General features: G+C 38.9%; 1 protein-coding gene and 1 non-coding gene across 2 annotated transcripts in view; both read right to left on the bottom strand.

The window, feature by feature from the left end:
• CNBD1 (cyclic nucleotide binding domain containing 1) overlaps window positions 1-14247 on the bottom strand; it is a 500682-nt gene that overhangs the window by 138563 nt on the left and 347872 nt on the right. The window contains exons 7-8 of the mRNA XM_088844600.1: window positions 6893-7030; window positions 4653-4785 (exon numbers count right to left, since the gene is read on the bottom strand). Of these exons, the coding sequence (XP_088700726.1) occupies window positions 4653-4785; window positions 6893-7030 (271 nt within the window). The remainder of the gene's footprint in view (window positions 1-4652; window positions 4786-6892; window positions 7031-14247) is intronic.
• Window positions 359-462, bottom strand: LOC129560561 (U6 spliceosomal RNA). Its single transcript, XR_008686794.2, has one exon. It is a non-coding gene; the product is annotated as a U6 spliceosomal RNA (small nuclear RNA).

Here is a 14247-nt window from a genome sequence, read left to right as displayed (position 1 = left end):
TGTGGTCAGAAAAGATGCTTGGAATGATTTCAATTTTTTTGAATTTATCAAGGCTAGATTTATGGCCCAGGATGTGATCTATCCTGGAAAAGGTTCCCTGTGCGCTTGAGAAAAAGGTGAAATTCATTGTTTTGGGGTGAAATGTCCTATAGAGATCTATTAGGTCTAACTGGTCTATTGTATCATTTAAAGTTTGTGTTTCCTTGTTAATTTTCTGTTTAGTTGATCTATCCATAGATGTAAGTGGGGTATTAAAGTCTCCCACTATTATTGTGTTATTGTTAATTTCCCCTTTCATAATTGTTAGTAATTGTTTTACATATTGCGGTGCTCCTATGTTGGGTGCATAAATATTTATAAAAATATGGAACACTTCATGAATTTGCGTGTCATCCTTGCGCAGGGGCCATGCTAATCTCTGTATTGTTCCAATTTTAGTATATGTGCTGCCGAAGCGAGCATATTCAATTTTCATAAGCAAGAAGAAAATAAATATTTGGCTAAATGTGGGCTAAACACATATTTCAGAAACTGATAAATAATATATAAAAACAAGCACAGAAAAAAACTTGGAACAAATTCAGCAAAGTGTGCAGACTGCACTAAATTGAACAGGTTTATTAGGGACTCTAAGCTGATCGCCGAAGAATTGATGCTTTTGAACTGTGGTGTTGGAGAAGACTCTTGAGAGTCCCTTGGACTGCAAGGAGATCCAACCAGTCCATTCTAAAGGAGATCAATCCAGGGTGTTCATTGGAAGGACTGATGCTAAAGCTGAAACTCCAATACTTTGGCCACCTCATGCGACGAGTTGACTCACTGGAAAAGACTCTGATGCTGGGAAAGGTTGGGGGCGGGAGGAGAAGGGAACGACAGAGAATGAGATGGCTGGATGGCATTACCGACTCTGTGGACATGAGTTTGAGTGAACTCCGGGAGTTGGTGATGGACAGGGAGGCCTGGCATGCTGTGATTCATGGGGTTGCGGAGAGTTGGACACAACTGAGCGACTGAACTGTACTGAACTGAACTGAAGGGTTTGAAGCATAAAGTACTCATTTTTTTTTTCAATAAATGAAACATCTGTTTGGTGTTATGCTAAACCTCAATTTCCTATTATGTAGTGACTTCCTCAAATGACATCTTAGCCAGATTCAACCACTTTATCAACATACTTTTATTATTAGAATAGTCACATTTTGGAATTTGTAAATTAGACTCATTCTTTTTAGAACTTTAATATTAAACTTAATTCAGAAGTGTTCTCCTCCTTCTGATCACATCATTCACTGCAATTATGATCTATAGGTTTGAGGTCGGGCACTCTAGTGATTCCTGACTGAATGGGATCCAAGACTCTGACCCACCTACCACAGTGCCTCTTGTATTCGTGACTTAGTTTTGCCTGTGATAACAATTAGTTTTGACTGGGTGACTTAAGCAGTAAATATTTTCTTTTAGAATTTAGGAGGCTGGGACAACTAGGTGCCAACAGATTCAATATCTGACGACAGCCTTCTTTCTGGTTTGCAGATAGTGGTCTTCTTCCAGTATATTCACATAGCCGAAAAAGAGAGATCAACTCTTTCTCTTCCTAATTTTAAGGGCACTAATACCATTCAGGAGGAATCCACTCTCATGGCTTAACTGCATCCCAGTGGTCCCACATCCATGTAGCATATTAGAATTCAATCTTAAACTGAAGAAAGTAGGGAAAACTGCTAGGCAATTCAGGGATAACCTAAATCAAGTCCCTGATGATACAGCAGAGGTGATGAATAGATATAAGGAATTAGATGTGGTAGACAGAGTGCCTGGAAAACTATGGATGGGGGATAACAATGTACAGGAGACAGTGGCCAAAATCATCCCAAACAAAATGAATTGCAAGAAGGCAAAGGGGCTGTCTGAGGAGGCTTTATAAATAGCTGAGAAAAGAAGAGACGTGAAAGGCAAGGGAGAAAGGGAAAGATATACCCATCTGAATGCAGAGTTTCACAGGAGAGATAAGAAGGCCTTTTAAATGAACAATCCAAAGAAATGGAGGAAAATGATAAAAGGGGAAAGACTAAAGTCTCTTCAAAAAGAAATTAGAGGTATCAAGAGAACATTACATGCAAGAATGGGCACCATAAAGGACAGAAGCAATAAGGCCCTAAAATAACAGAAGAGATAAAGAAGAGGTGGCAAGGATACACTGAAGAATTACACCAGGAAGGTCTTAATAACCCACATAATCACAATGGTACAGTCACTCACCTAGAGTCGGACATTCTAGAATATGAAGTCAAGTGGGCCTTAGGAAACATTATTCTGAACAAAACTCGTGGAGGTGATGGAATTCTAGCTGAGCTGTTTAAAAATCCTAAGATTATGCTGTTAAAGTGCTTCACTCAATATGTCAGCAAACCGGTAATACTCAGTATTGGCCACAAGACTGGAAAAGGTCAGTTTGCTTTACATTCCTAAAGAAAGGCAATGCCAAAGAATGTTCTAACTACCATACAATTGAGCTCATTTCACATGGTATCAAGGTCATCATCAAAATCCCCCAAGCTAGGATTTAGCAGTACATGAACTGAGAAATTCCAGATGCACAAGCTGGGTTTTGAAGAGGCAGAGGAACCAGAGATCAAATTGCTAATAGTTGAGTTGCTGGATCATGGATGAAGCAAAGGTATTCTGGAAAAAACATCTACTTCCTGACTATGCTAAAGCATTTGACTTTGTGGATCACCATGAACTGTGTAAAATTCTTAAAGAGAAGGGAGTACCAGACTACCTTACTTGTCTCCTTAGAAACCTATCTACAGGTCAAGAAGCAACAATTAGAACCAGACATGGAAAAACTGACTGGTTTGGGGGGAAATTTCCCAAAATTGGGGAAAGAGTATGATAAGGCCACTGTACATTGCCAACCTGCTTATTTAGCTTATATGTAGAGGTGAATGAATCACAAGCTGGAATCAAGATTGCCAGGAGAAGTATCAACAACCTCAGATGTGCAGACGATACCACTATAATGGCAGGAAAATGAAGAGAAACTAAAGAGCCTCTTAATGAGGGTGAAAGAGGAGGGTGAAAAAGCTGGCTAGAAACTCAGCATTAAAAAGCTGAGATCATGGCATCTGGTCCCATCATTACATGGCAAATAGAAGGGGAAAAAGTGTAAAGAGTGACAGATTTTATCTTCTTGGGCTCCAAAATCACTGTGGATGATGGTTATTGCAGCCATTAAATTAAAAGACACTTGCTCCCTGAAAGGAAAGTTATGACAAATCTAGACAGTGTATTAAAAGGCTGAGACATCATTTAGCTGACAAAAGTCCTTATAGTCAAAGGTATATTTTTATTTCCAGTAGCTGTGTATAGATGACAGAGGATGAGATGGTTGGATGGCATCACCAACTCGAAGGACATGAGTTTGGGTAAACTCTGGGAGTTGGTGATGGACCGGGAAGCCTGGCGCTGTGGTCCAAGGGGTTGCAAAGAGTCGGACATGACTGAGTGACTGAACTGAGCTGAACTGAACTGATGTATAGATGTGAGAGTTGGACCATAAAGAAGCTGAGTGCCAAAGAACTGATGCTTTCAAACTGGCACTGGGGAAGATTTACAAGAGTCCATTGGATTGCAAGATCAAAATTGTCAATCCTAAAGGAAATCAACCCTGAATGTTCACTGTAAGGACTATTATTGACGCTCCAATACTTTGGTCATCTGATGTGAAGAGCTGACTCATTGGAAAAGGCCCTGATGCTGGGAACGACTGAAGGCAAAAGGAGAAGGGAGCAGCAGAGGATGAGGATGAGATGGTTAGAAAGTATCACCGAACCTATGGACATGAATTGTGGCAAAGTCCAGGAGATAGTGGAGGACAGAGGAGCCTGGTGTGCTTCCGTCCAAGGAGTGGCAAGAGATGGACATGACTTAGCCCCTGAAAAACAAGAGATTAGGACTTCAACATATGAATTTTGTGGGACCCAAAATCAACCCATACCAGTTGGCATCTCTAATTTAGTACACTTCTCATAGATGAAAATATTGTAAAATGACTCAGTGCCACCTACATTTTTTGTGCATATGTAATCCAACATATTCATGCATCATCGCCAGTCTAAATATTGAAAATATAGACAGCATCACTACTGTGGCTCCTGCTTTTAATCTTAACTACTCTTTAATGATATTTTCCCTGATAATGTGTAGCATGGGTTCAGACAAGCAAATGTGCAACTTAAGAACATGTTCTTCCAGGATAACACACACACAAAATGACTATACTTTCTCATTGCATTTATACCATATAGTTTGGTCCTGACATTGACAGCAAGGGTAAATCAAGAAGGATAGGGATTGTGGGGAGAAATAGAGGATGTAGAAGTAACTCTACTTCTGAGATCACCCTTTGAATCAGTACAGAATGATTTTTAATTAAAAAAGTAACAATCTAAACGTCCAACTAAAAGTTAACATTAAATATATTAGAGAAACACATGTGACAAAATATTACATAAAATGTCAAATTATAGAATATTTAATATATTTATATTTAATATGATATTTATAAAAATACATATTAAAATTATGAGAAATTACAAATTTCAATAATATAATGTAAAGAAAGTAATCTAAAATTGCATTAAACTCACCATGACCTGGGGGAAATTTTTTCCATTTAGTGAATGTAACTAGTTCATATATGGATAAAGTAGGCCACTCCACATAATATGGACACTTATGGATTAATTTCACCTTATGTTGATTTTCCAGTTTTGTCTTTTCCTGAAACAAAAAGTCACTATCAAAATTTGTGTGTTAAGTAATTTAAAAAAAGAGAGATAAAAGGATAGAAGATAGGCAAATGGCAGTGAAAAGAAAAATAAAGGCTATGTGAATGCAAACTATAATAGAATATGTGAATTTTTATAAAAGCAAGACCACATAACCCTACTGAAATTTTAATCTTCATATTGGCTACTAAAATATTTTCCCACATTTCACATTTATTTTTAAGTTCTTATAAATATTTTAGCATTTTTGAAAGAACTCTATCAAAGTTGACTAGACTCAAATGTTGTATTTGATGCAATATTTATTTGATCAAATAAATGATACTTACTGACATTTTGAAAATAAAACCGAACATGTGAAACTTTTTTTTTTAGGCCAAACCCTCTGAAACCAGAGATTTGGAAGGAAGTTGAATCTCGGGCTTCTCTTGTGGTTCAGACAGTAAAGAATCTGCCTGCAATTCAGAAAACCCAGTTTCGATCCCTCAGTCAGGAAGGTTCCCTGGAGATGGGAATTGCTACCGACTCCAGTATTTTTGCCTGGAGAATTCCATGGACACAGGAGCTTGGTGAACTACAGTCAGTCCATAGGGTTGCAAAGAGTTGGACATGATTGAGTGACTAACGCTTTCACACTTCACTGAATCCTGGAAAAGTCTTCTGTATCACTGAGACCACTGCATCAAAAGAAATCCCAACTATTAAAGACCTAAATCAAGAAGATGGGTGTCTCTCGATCTCCTTCCCACACAGGATCTCACTGTAGCCTATGCAGAGTCCGTGGCACGCACACCAGGGTTAAATCCTATGAAGAATTTCTGACAGAGGATGACCATAGTGGTCCCCCAATCCACCACTTATACAGACTTCCTCTACCCTTCAGGGGAGGAGAAATAGATGATGGGAGTATTTTTCAACTTGAATGAAAGAGAATACACTGTTAAAAATGAAGAAAATAAGTTTTCCTAGTGTAGCAGAATTAGGGGGTCAGAGTAAAGCTGTGATCACCTGTTCGTGCAGCTTTGGATTTTGACATGCGCTATACCAATGAGACAGTGTGCCAATAATCCCTAGTTGTGTTTTTGATTTTTTCTTACTCCCAAGGCAGATTATACAGGTTTGTAGATCTCTGGCTGATTTTTCTGGTATCCCTAGTTGGTGACATGCCATTGTTGCCCAAAACAGTCATTGGATGAATGAATAAAAAACAGTGAATGAATGAATCTTAAATTTATGGAAAACCAAATGCACCAAATGCTCATGTATAATAAATTATACCCATAGAGACCGTCCCTTCCACTTCAGCTGCTCATCACAGGCTTAAGCGATGAACATCGAATCTTCTTTTTATGGTCTCCAATTCAAAACAAATTAAAATATTAAAAGAGATATGGATAACTTCTATCTTCTTTTTACGGTCTCCAATTCAAAACAAATTAAAATATTAAAAGAGATATGGATAACTTCTATCTAGAGAGTCAAAACACTCATATGTGTTAACAAATAGATTAGATATGGTCACACTGGTGACTGCAGCCATGAAATTAAAAGATGGCTGCTCCTTGGAAGAAAAACTACAGCAAGCCTAGAGAATGTATTAAAAAGCAGAGACATCACCTTGCTGACAAAGGGCAATATAATCAAAGCATTGGTTTTTCCAGGAGTCATGCGTGGATGTAAGAGTTGGATGACAAGGGAAACTGAGTGCCAGAGAATTGATGCTTTTGAACTGTGGTGTTGCAGAAGACTCTTGAGAGTCAAGGAGATCAAACCAGTCAATCCTACAAGAAATCAACTCTGAATATTCATTGGAAGGACGGATTCTCAAGCTGAAGCTCCAATACTTTGGCCACCTGATGTGAAGAGTCAACTCACTGGAAAAGACCCTGATGCTGGGAAAGAGTGAAGTCAGGAGGAGAAGGGGCAACGGAGGATGAGACGGTTGCATGGCATCACTGACTCAGTTGATATGAGTTTGAGCAAACTCTGGGAGATGGTGAAGGACAGGGAAGCCCAGTGTGCTGCAGTCCATGGAGTCACAGAGTCAGACACGACTTAATGACTGAACACCCCCACCATCAACAACAACAAAAACATACCGTTTTTAACTTTGCATAATTATTTGCTGGAATTTTAAGAATTTCACAGTCTTCTTCTGTCACCACTGAGTACTCCTTTGTTTCTGATTCAATATGAGCTGCAACTTCCAAGGTTCCAAAGGTGCTCCATTGTCCAAGCTGTAAAACACCAAGAGCACTTAAACCTCATCATTATTCATCAACATAAAAATATCAATGATAGGATCAGTCTAGGAGAGTCTACAAAACGGAAGTCTCATGGGCCAAGCTCCAGGTGTGTGAAAGAAGAGGATCTGAAGTCTGGCATGGATGTCTTTTTTTCCAGCCAATATTACTTGCCCCAAACAAGAAAACTATTTTTTTCACTAGCATGAAGAAAATAAATCATAAGAATAGATCTTCTGTTTTAATCACTGATTCATTTAAAATGCCTGAAATAGTGCTTTATACATAAGAGCCATTCAATAAATATTTGTTGAAGGGATGAGAAAATAGTGCACCTATATTCATAGGTCTTCATTTATTTTATTATACTCATGTTGGTAGTAATAATGAAAATGAATATACTGTTGCTGCTGCTGCTGCTGTCACTTCAGTCGTGTCTGACTCTGTGTGACCCCATAGATGGCAGCCCACCAGGCTCCCCCGTCCCTGGGATTCTCCAGGCAAGAACACTGGAGTGGGTTGCCATTTCCTTCTCCAATGCATGAAAGTGAAAAGTGAAAGTGAGGTCGCTCAGTCGTGTCGGACTGAGTGACCCCATGGACTGCAGCCTACCAGGCTCCTCCATCCATGGGATTTTCTAGGCAAGAGTACTGGAGTGGCTTGCCATTGCCTTCTCCACCAAAGAATGTTAGGCAGGTATAAATCACTGGCATATGTATGTATTCATGTAGGGTCTCCTAACTTACTATGCTACAAATAGATATTAAGCATACCAAAAATATTACCACTAGAATAACATACTGTAAGTTATTAGGATATAGTGAGAATGTGTACAGCTACATAGATTTGTATGCATGTGTGCCTACCAAAAACTGAAGGGTATCTAGAAAAACAGGGGTAACTTCTCAGAGAAGACATCAGGTCAATATTCCTGGCTACCAACGACATGGGAGAACTCTACTCTTCCACTTCAAATCCATGGAAAGTTTAAATGTTTTCCTTAGTTGAATGAATAGCTGAAATTGAGTCTGCCAGTTTTAAAATAAAGAAGGAATTTAAAGTAACTGCTGGAACCAAAGTGGTCCAGAGTAATATCAAACTTAGATGAAAGTCTCAGGGTCTAAAGTCTAGGAATTGTCACACATATTAGAATAAGAAACTCAGGACCATGCAAGGTGAGGAACCATAATTGAATGTTTTTATATAAAGCTTAAGACCCTAAAGGGTTGTTCAGTTCAGTTCAGTTCAGTCGCTCAGTCGTGTCCGACTCTCCGCGACCCCATGAACCACAGCACGCCAGGCCTCCCTGTCCATCACCAACTCTCGGAGTTCACCCAAACTCATGTCCACAGAGTCGGTGATGCCATCCAGCCATCTCATTCTCTGTTGTCCCTGTCTCCTCCCGCCCCCAACCTTTCCCAGCATCAGAGTCTTTTCCAGTGAGTCAACTCGTCGCATGAGGTGGCCAAAGTATTGGAGTTTCAGCTTTAGCATCAGTCCTTCCAATGAACACCCTGGATTGATCTCCTTTAGGATGGACTGGTTGGATCTCCTTGCAGTCCAAGGGACTCTCAAGAATCTTCTCGACACCACAGTTCAAAAGCATCAATTCTTCGGCGATCAACTTTCTTCAGAGTCCAACTCTCACACCCATACATGACCACGGGAAAAACCATTGCCTTGACTAGATGGACCTTTGTTGGCAAAGTAATGTCTCTGCTTTTTAATATACTATCTAGGTTGGTCATAACTTTCCTTCCAAGGAGTAAGCGTCTTTTAATTTCATGGCTGCAATCAGCATCCACAGTGATTTTGGAGCCCCAAAAAATAAAGTCTGACACTGTTTCCACTGTTTTTCCATCTATTTCCCATGAAGTGATGGGATCAGATGCCACATGTTAAATGGGAAAAGCAAGTTGTGGTTCGTAGCTGCTCAGTCCAGTCTGATTCTCTGCGACCCCATGGACTGTAGTACACCAGGATATTCTGTACTCTACTATCTCCTGGAGTTTGCTTTAAGTCATTTCCATTGAGTCACTGATGCTATTTAATCATCTTGTCCTCTGCTATACCCTTCACCATTTGCCTTGAATCTATCCCAGGACCAAGGTCTCTTCCAATGATCAGCTGCTTGCATCAGGTGACCAAAGTGTTGGAACTTCAGCTTCAGCATCAGTCCCTCCAATGAATATTCAGGGTTGATTTCTTGTAGGATTGACTCATTTGATCTCCTTGCAGTCCAAGGGACTCTTGAGTCTTGTACAACACCACAAGTCAAAAGCATCTTTTGGCGTTTGGCTTTCTTTATGGTCCAACTCTCACGTATGTATATGACTACTGAAAAACCATAGTTTTGATTATTTGGACCATTGTCAGCAAGTTGATGTCTCTGCTTTTTAATACACTGTCTAGTTTTGTCATAGTTTTCCTTACAAAGAGCAGCATCTTTTATTTTCATGCCTGGAGTCAAAATTCACAGTGATCTTAGAGCCCAAGAAAATACAATCTGTCACTCTTTCCATGTTTTATCCTTCCGTTTGCCATGAAATGGTGCAACCAGATGCCTTGATCTTAGTGTTTTTAGTGTTGAGTTTCGAACTAACTTTTTCACTCTCTTCTTTCACCCTCACCTAAGGTTCTTTAGTTTCTCTTCACTTTCGGCCATTAGAGTGGCATCATCTGCATAACTGAGAAAATCCTATTATAGTAATTCTATATATAATATTTCTGTTTTATCATGGATTACTGTTATCTTTATTTTATTATAAATGAATGTGAGCTTTTTATCATGTTTAAGTGCCAACTTTTATTTTTTCATAAATGAATATTGAATTTTCTGCTTCTGAGATGATCCTCTTAATTAACCTTTTAATGTGGTTAAATAACACAATGGACATTGATTCTTGGGATGAAACTAGTTCCTTCACCATGTGTTACATGATTTATATATCACTGTTTTTTCTTAGGATGCTTCTATTTTTTAATAAAACTGGCCTTTAATTTTCAAAAAAATTTGCAAATATTTCTTCGGGTGATCTTGATTCTAGCTTGTGATTCATCCAGCTCAGCATTACGAATGCTGTACTCTTCATAGAAGTTCACTAATCTGGGTGACAGTATACAGTCCTGATGTATTCCTTTCCCAATTTGAACCAGTCCATTGTTAACTTTATTTTTTTGGGCTCCAAAATCACTGCAGATGCTGATTGCAGCCATGAAATTAAAAGACGCTTACTCCTTGCGTCTAGTCAAGGCTATGGTTTTTCCCATGGTCATGTATGGATGTGACAGTTGGACTGTGAAGAAAGCTGATCGCTGAAGAACTGATGCTTTTGAACTGTGGTGCTGGAGAAGACTCTTGTACCACAAGGAGATCCAACCAGTCCATTCTAGAGGAGATTGATCCTGGGTGTTCATTGGAAGGACTGATGCTGAAGCTGAAACTGCAATACTTTGGCCACCTCATGGACGAGTTGACTCACTGGAAAAGACTCTGATGCTGGGAAAATTTGGGGGCGGGAGGAGAAGGGGACGACCGAGAATGAGATGGCTGGATGGCATCACCGACTCTGTGGACATGAGTTTGAGTGAACTCCGGGAGTTGGTGATGGACAGGGAGGCCTGGCGTGCTGTGATTCATGGGCTCGCGGAGATTCGGACACGACTGAGCGACTGAACTGAACTGAACTGATTGTTCCATGGCTGGTTCTAACTTTTGCTTCTTCATCTGCATACAGGTATCTCAGAAGACGTGTAAGGTGGTCTGGTATTCCCATCTACTTCAGACTATGCCATGGTTTGTTGTGATCCACACAGTCAAAGGCTTTTGTGTAGTCAATGAAGCAGATGTTTTTCTGGGATTCCCCTGCTTTCTCTTTGATCCAATGGATGTTAGCAATTTGATCTCTGTTTCCTCTTCATTTTCTGAATCCAGCTTGTACATCTGGAAGTTCTTGGTTCACGTACTTCTGAAGCCTAGCTAGAAGGATGTTGAGAATTACCTTGCTAGCATATGCAATGAGTGCAGTAGTACTGTAATTTGAATATTCGTTGGCATTGCCCTTCTTTGGGACTGGAATGAAAAGTGACCTTTTCCAGTCCTGTGGCCAATGCTTAGTTTTCCAAATTTGCTGACATATTTAGTGCATTACTTTAACAGCATCATCTTGTAGGGTTTTAAATAGCTCAGCTAGAATTCTGTCACCTTCACTAGCTTTGTAGTAATGCTTCCTAAGGACCACTTGACTTCACACTCCAGGATGTCCAATTCCAGGTGATTAACCACATTGTCATGCTTATCGTGGTCATTATGACTGTTCTTATGAAGTTCTTCTGTGTCTTTTTGCCACCTAATCTTATTAACTATCTATAATTTCCAGCAGATGATTTATACATATTTTTCCTGATATTCTAATTGTTTTTTAATGAGTCTGAGTTACCCAATAAATTATTATGAAAGTATAAATCATCCATGACCTTGAATAACATTCTTAAGGTTTTCTTTCTTGATTCATTTTTTAATATCAGACACTCAATGTCAGTCCAGTATTCAACTTCCAACACTCTTTATACACTGACTTATTTTAATTGAATTAATTTAAATGATTAATGCTTATAACATTTCCATTCTGTCCTATAACATTGGCCATCTTCAAAGTGTTCAAGAAAAATAACTTTCAAAGAACTAGAATTGTGTATTTACTTAAAATAGCAACACAGAATGAGTTAAAAAAAGATGATAATTTCAGACAGCATGTGAAACAAATTGCTAAAAATGGGATTTTAGCTAGGAAAACATTCATTCCAAAGAAAAGAAATGCAAAAAGTTGACAAAAATTGGTAAATGTAAATTTCATTTTTTATATATAAAAATTTTAAATAACTAATATGAAATGCACTTAAAACAAGATAAACTTAAAATAATTTACAGCAGAAATGCCAAGGAGAGGTGCAGAAAGATAGAACTAAAATACTTGAAAATGTCTATGCTCTGAAACTAGGAAAGAAAAAAGATTTATGTACCTTTTCTTAGTTCAAATTGCAAATTTAATATTACAGAAATTAGAACTGTATAAATGGAAAAGAGAAATAAATGTAATGAAATGAAAATGAAGAAGTGATAAAATGCTATGTACCTCAAACATCTAATGACACTAACAATTTGACCTAAAAATAAAAGCAACTAAAGCAAATGACCAGATGCCATGATCTTTGTTTTCTGGAAAAAGACTCTGATGCTGGGAAGGATTGGGGGCAGGAGGAGAAGGGGACGACAGAGAATGAGATGGCTGGATGGCATCACCGACTTGATGGACATGAGTTTGAGTGAACTCCAGGATTTGGTGATGGACAGGGAGGCCTGGCGTGCTGTGATTCATGGGGTCGCAAAGAGTCGGACACGACTAAGCGACTGAACTGAACTGAAAGCAAATGACTACAAAGCATGAGAAATATATTTTCAGATATTTCCAGAAGAGAATAGCCAAATGAACCTCAAAGGGAAGAAATATGCTCAACCTCGCTCGAAAACTGCTTTATATTTATTCATCCATCAGATTGAAAATGTTAAATTAAACTGCGGAACTTGGGATATACTTTAATACATAACATGAAAAAATGTACAAAAAAACACAAAACTTTAAAAATGGAAAATAAATAATCTGGCAATATTTACTAAAATAATTAAAGAATGTATAAAATAGTTTATTCAGAAACTCCTTTCCTAAGAATCTAAATTGAATACACTACATTCTTAGAGATATATTTAAAGAAATTAATGCAACACTTTATAGTAACTCCTGACTGCAGTATCCCTTTAATGGTCACCAGCTTAGAACAATATGTGGGTGTGTGTTATGTGTAGCTTGTATGTCTATGTATGTACACATACACACATATTCAGTTCAGTTCAGTTCAGTCGCTTAGTCGTGTCCGACTCTTTGCGATCCCATGAATCACAGCACGCCAGGCCTCCCTGTCCATCACCAACTCCCAGAGTTCACTCAAACTCATGTCCATCGAGTCGGTGATGCCATCCAGCCATCTCATTCTCTGTCGTCCCCGTCTCCTCCTGCCCCCAATCCTTCCCAGCTCAGAGTCTTTTCCAGTGAGTCAACTCGTCGCATGAGGTGGCCAAAGTATTGGAGTTTCAGCTTTAGCATCAGTCCTTCCAATGAACACCCAGGATGGATCTCCTTTAGAATGGACTGGTTGGATCTCCCTGCAGTCCAAGGGACTCTCAAGAGTCTTCTCCAGCACCACAGTTCAAAAGCATCAGTTCTTCGGCGATCAGCTTTCTTCACAGTCCAACTCTCACATCCATACATGACCACGGGAAAAACCGTAGCCTTGACTAGATGGACCTTGGTTGGCAAAGTAATGTCTCTGCTTTTTAATATGCATACGAGACAGCAAAAGGGACACAGATGTATAGAACAGTCTTTTGGACTCTGTGGGAGAGGGTAAGGGTGGGATGATTTGGGAGAATGGCATTGAAATATGTATATTATCATATGTGAAATGAATCGCCAGTCCAGGTTTGATGCTCGGGGCTGGTGCACTGGGATGAACCAGAGGGATTGGATGGGGAGGGAGGTGGGAGGGGGGTTCAGGATGGGGAGCACATGTACACCTGGGGCAGATTCATGTCAATGTATGGGAAAATCAATACAATACTGTAAAGTAATTAGCCTCCAATTATAATAAATTAATTTTTTAAAAAAGACATGCAAATGGTCAAGAAGCACATAACATAATGTTCAATGTAGCTAAATATTAGAGAAATGAAAATCAAAAATACAATGAGGTATACCTCGCAACAGTCACATTGGCCATTATTCAAAGTCTGTAAATAATAAATGCTGGAGAAAGTGTGGAGAAAAGGGAACCCTCCTACACTGTTGATGGGACTATAAATTGGCACTATATAGCCCCTAGAGAAGAGTCCAGAGATTCCTCAAAAATCTAAAAAAGGAGAGTTTTTATATGATCCACACTTGGGCATATATCCAGAAAAGACAAAAGTTTTAATTTGAAAAGATACAAGTAACCTAACATTTATGGCAGAACTATTCACTGTAGCCAAGACATGAAAACAACTTAAGTATCCATCAACGCTTAGGATTGATGGATAAGGAAGATATGGTGTATATATACAATGAAATATTACTCAGACTTAAAAAATTGAAAATGCCATTTGCACCAACATGGAT

This window comes from Moschus berezovskii, chromosome 16 (genome assembly GCF_049115385.1).
Source record: "Moschus berezovskii isolate FMDL1 chromosome 16, NW_MosBer_1.0, whole genome shotgun sequence".
In the NCBI taxonomy this organism is placed as follows: domain Eukaryota; kingdom Metazoa; phylum Chordata; class Mammalia; order Artiodactyla; family Moschidae; genus Moschus; species Moschus berezovskii.
The sequence above is the reverse complement of the archived record's forward strand: the minus strand, read 5'-3'. Positions and strand labels throughout refer to the sequence as shown.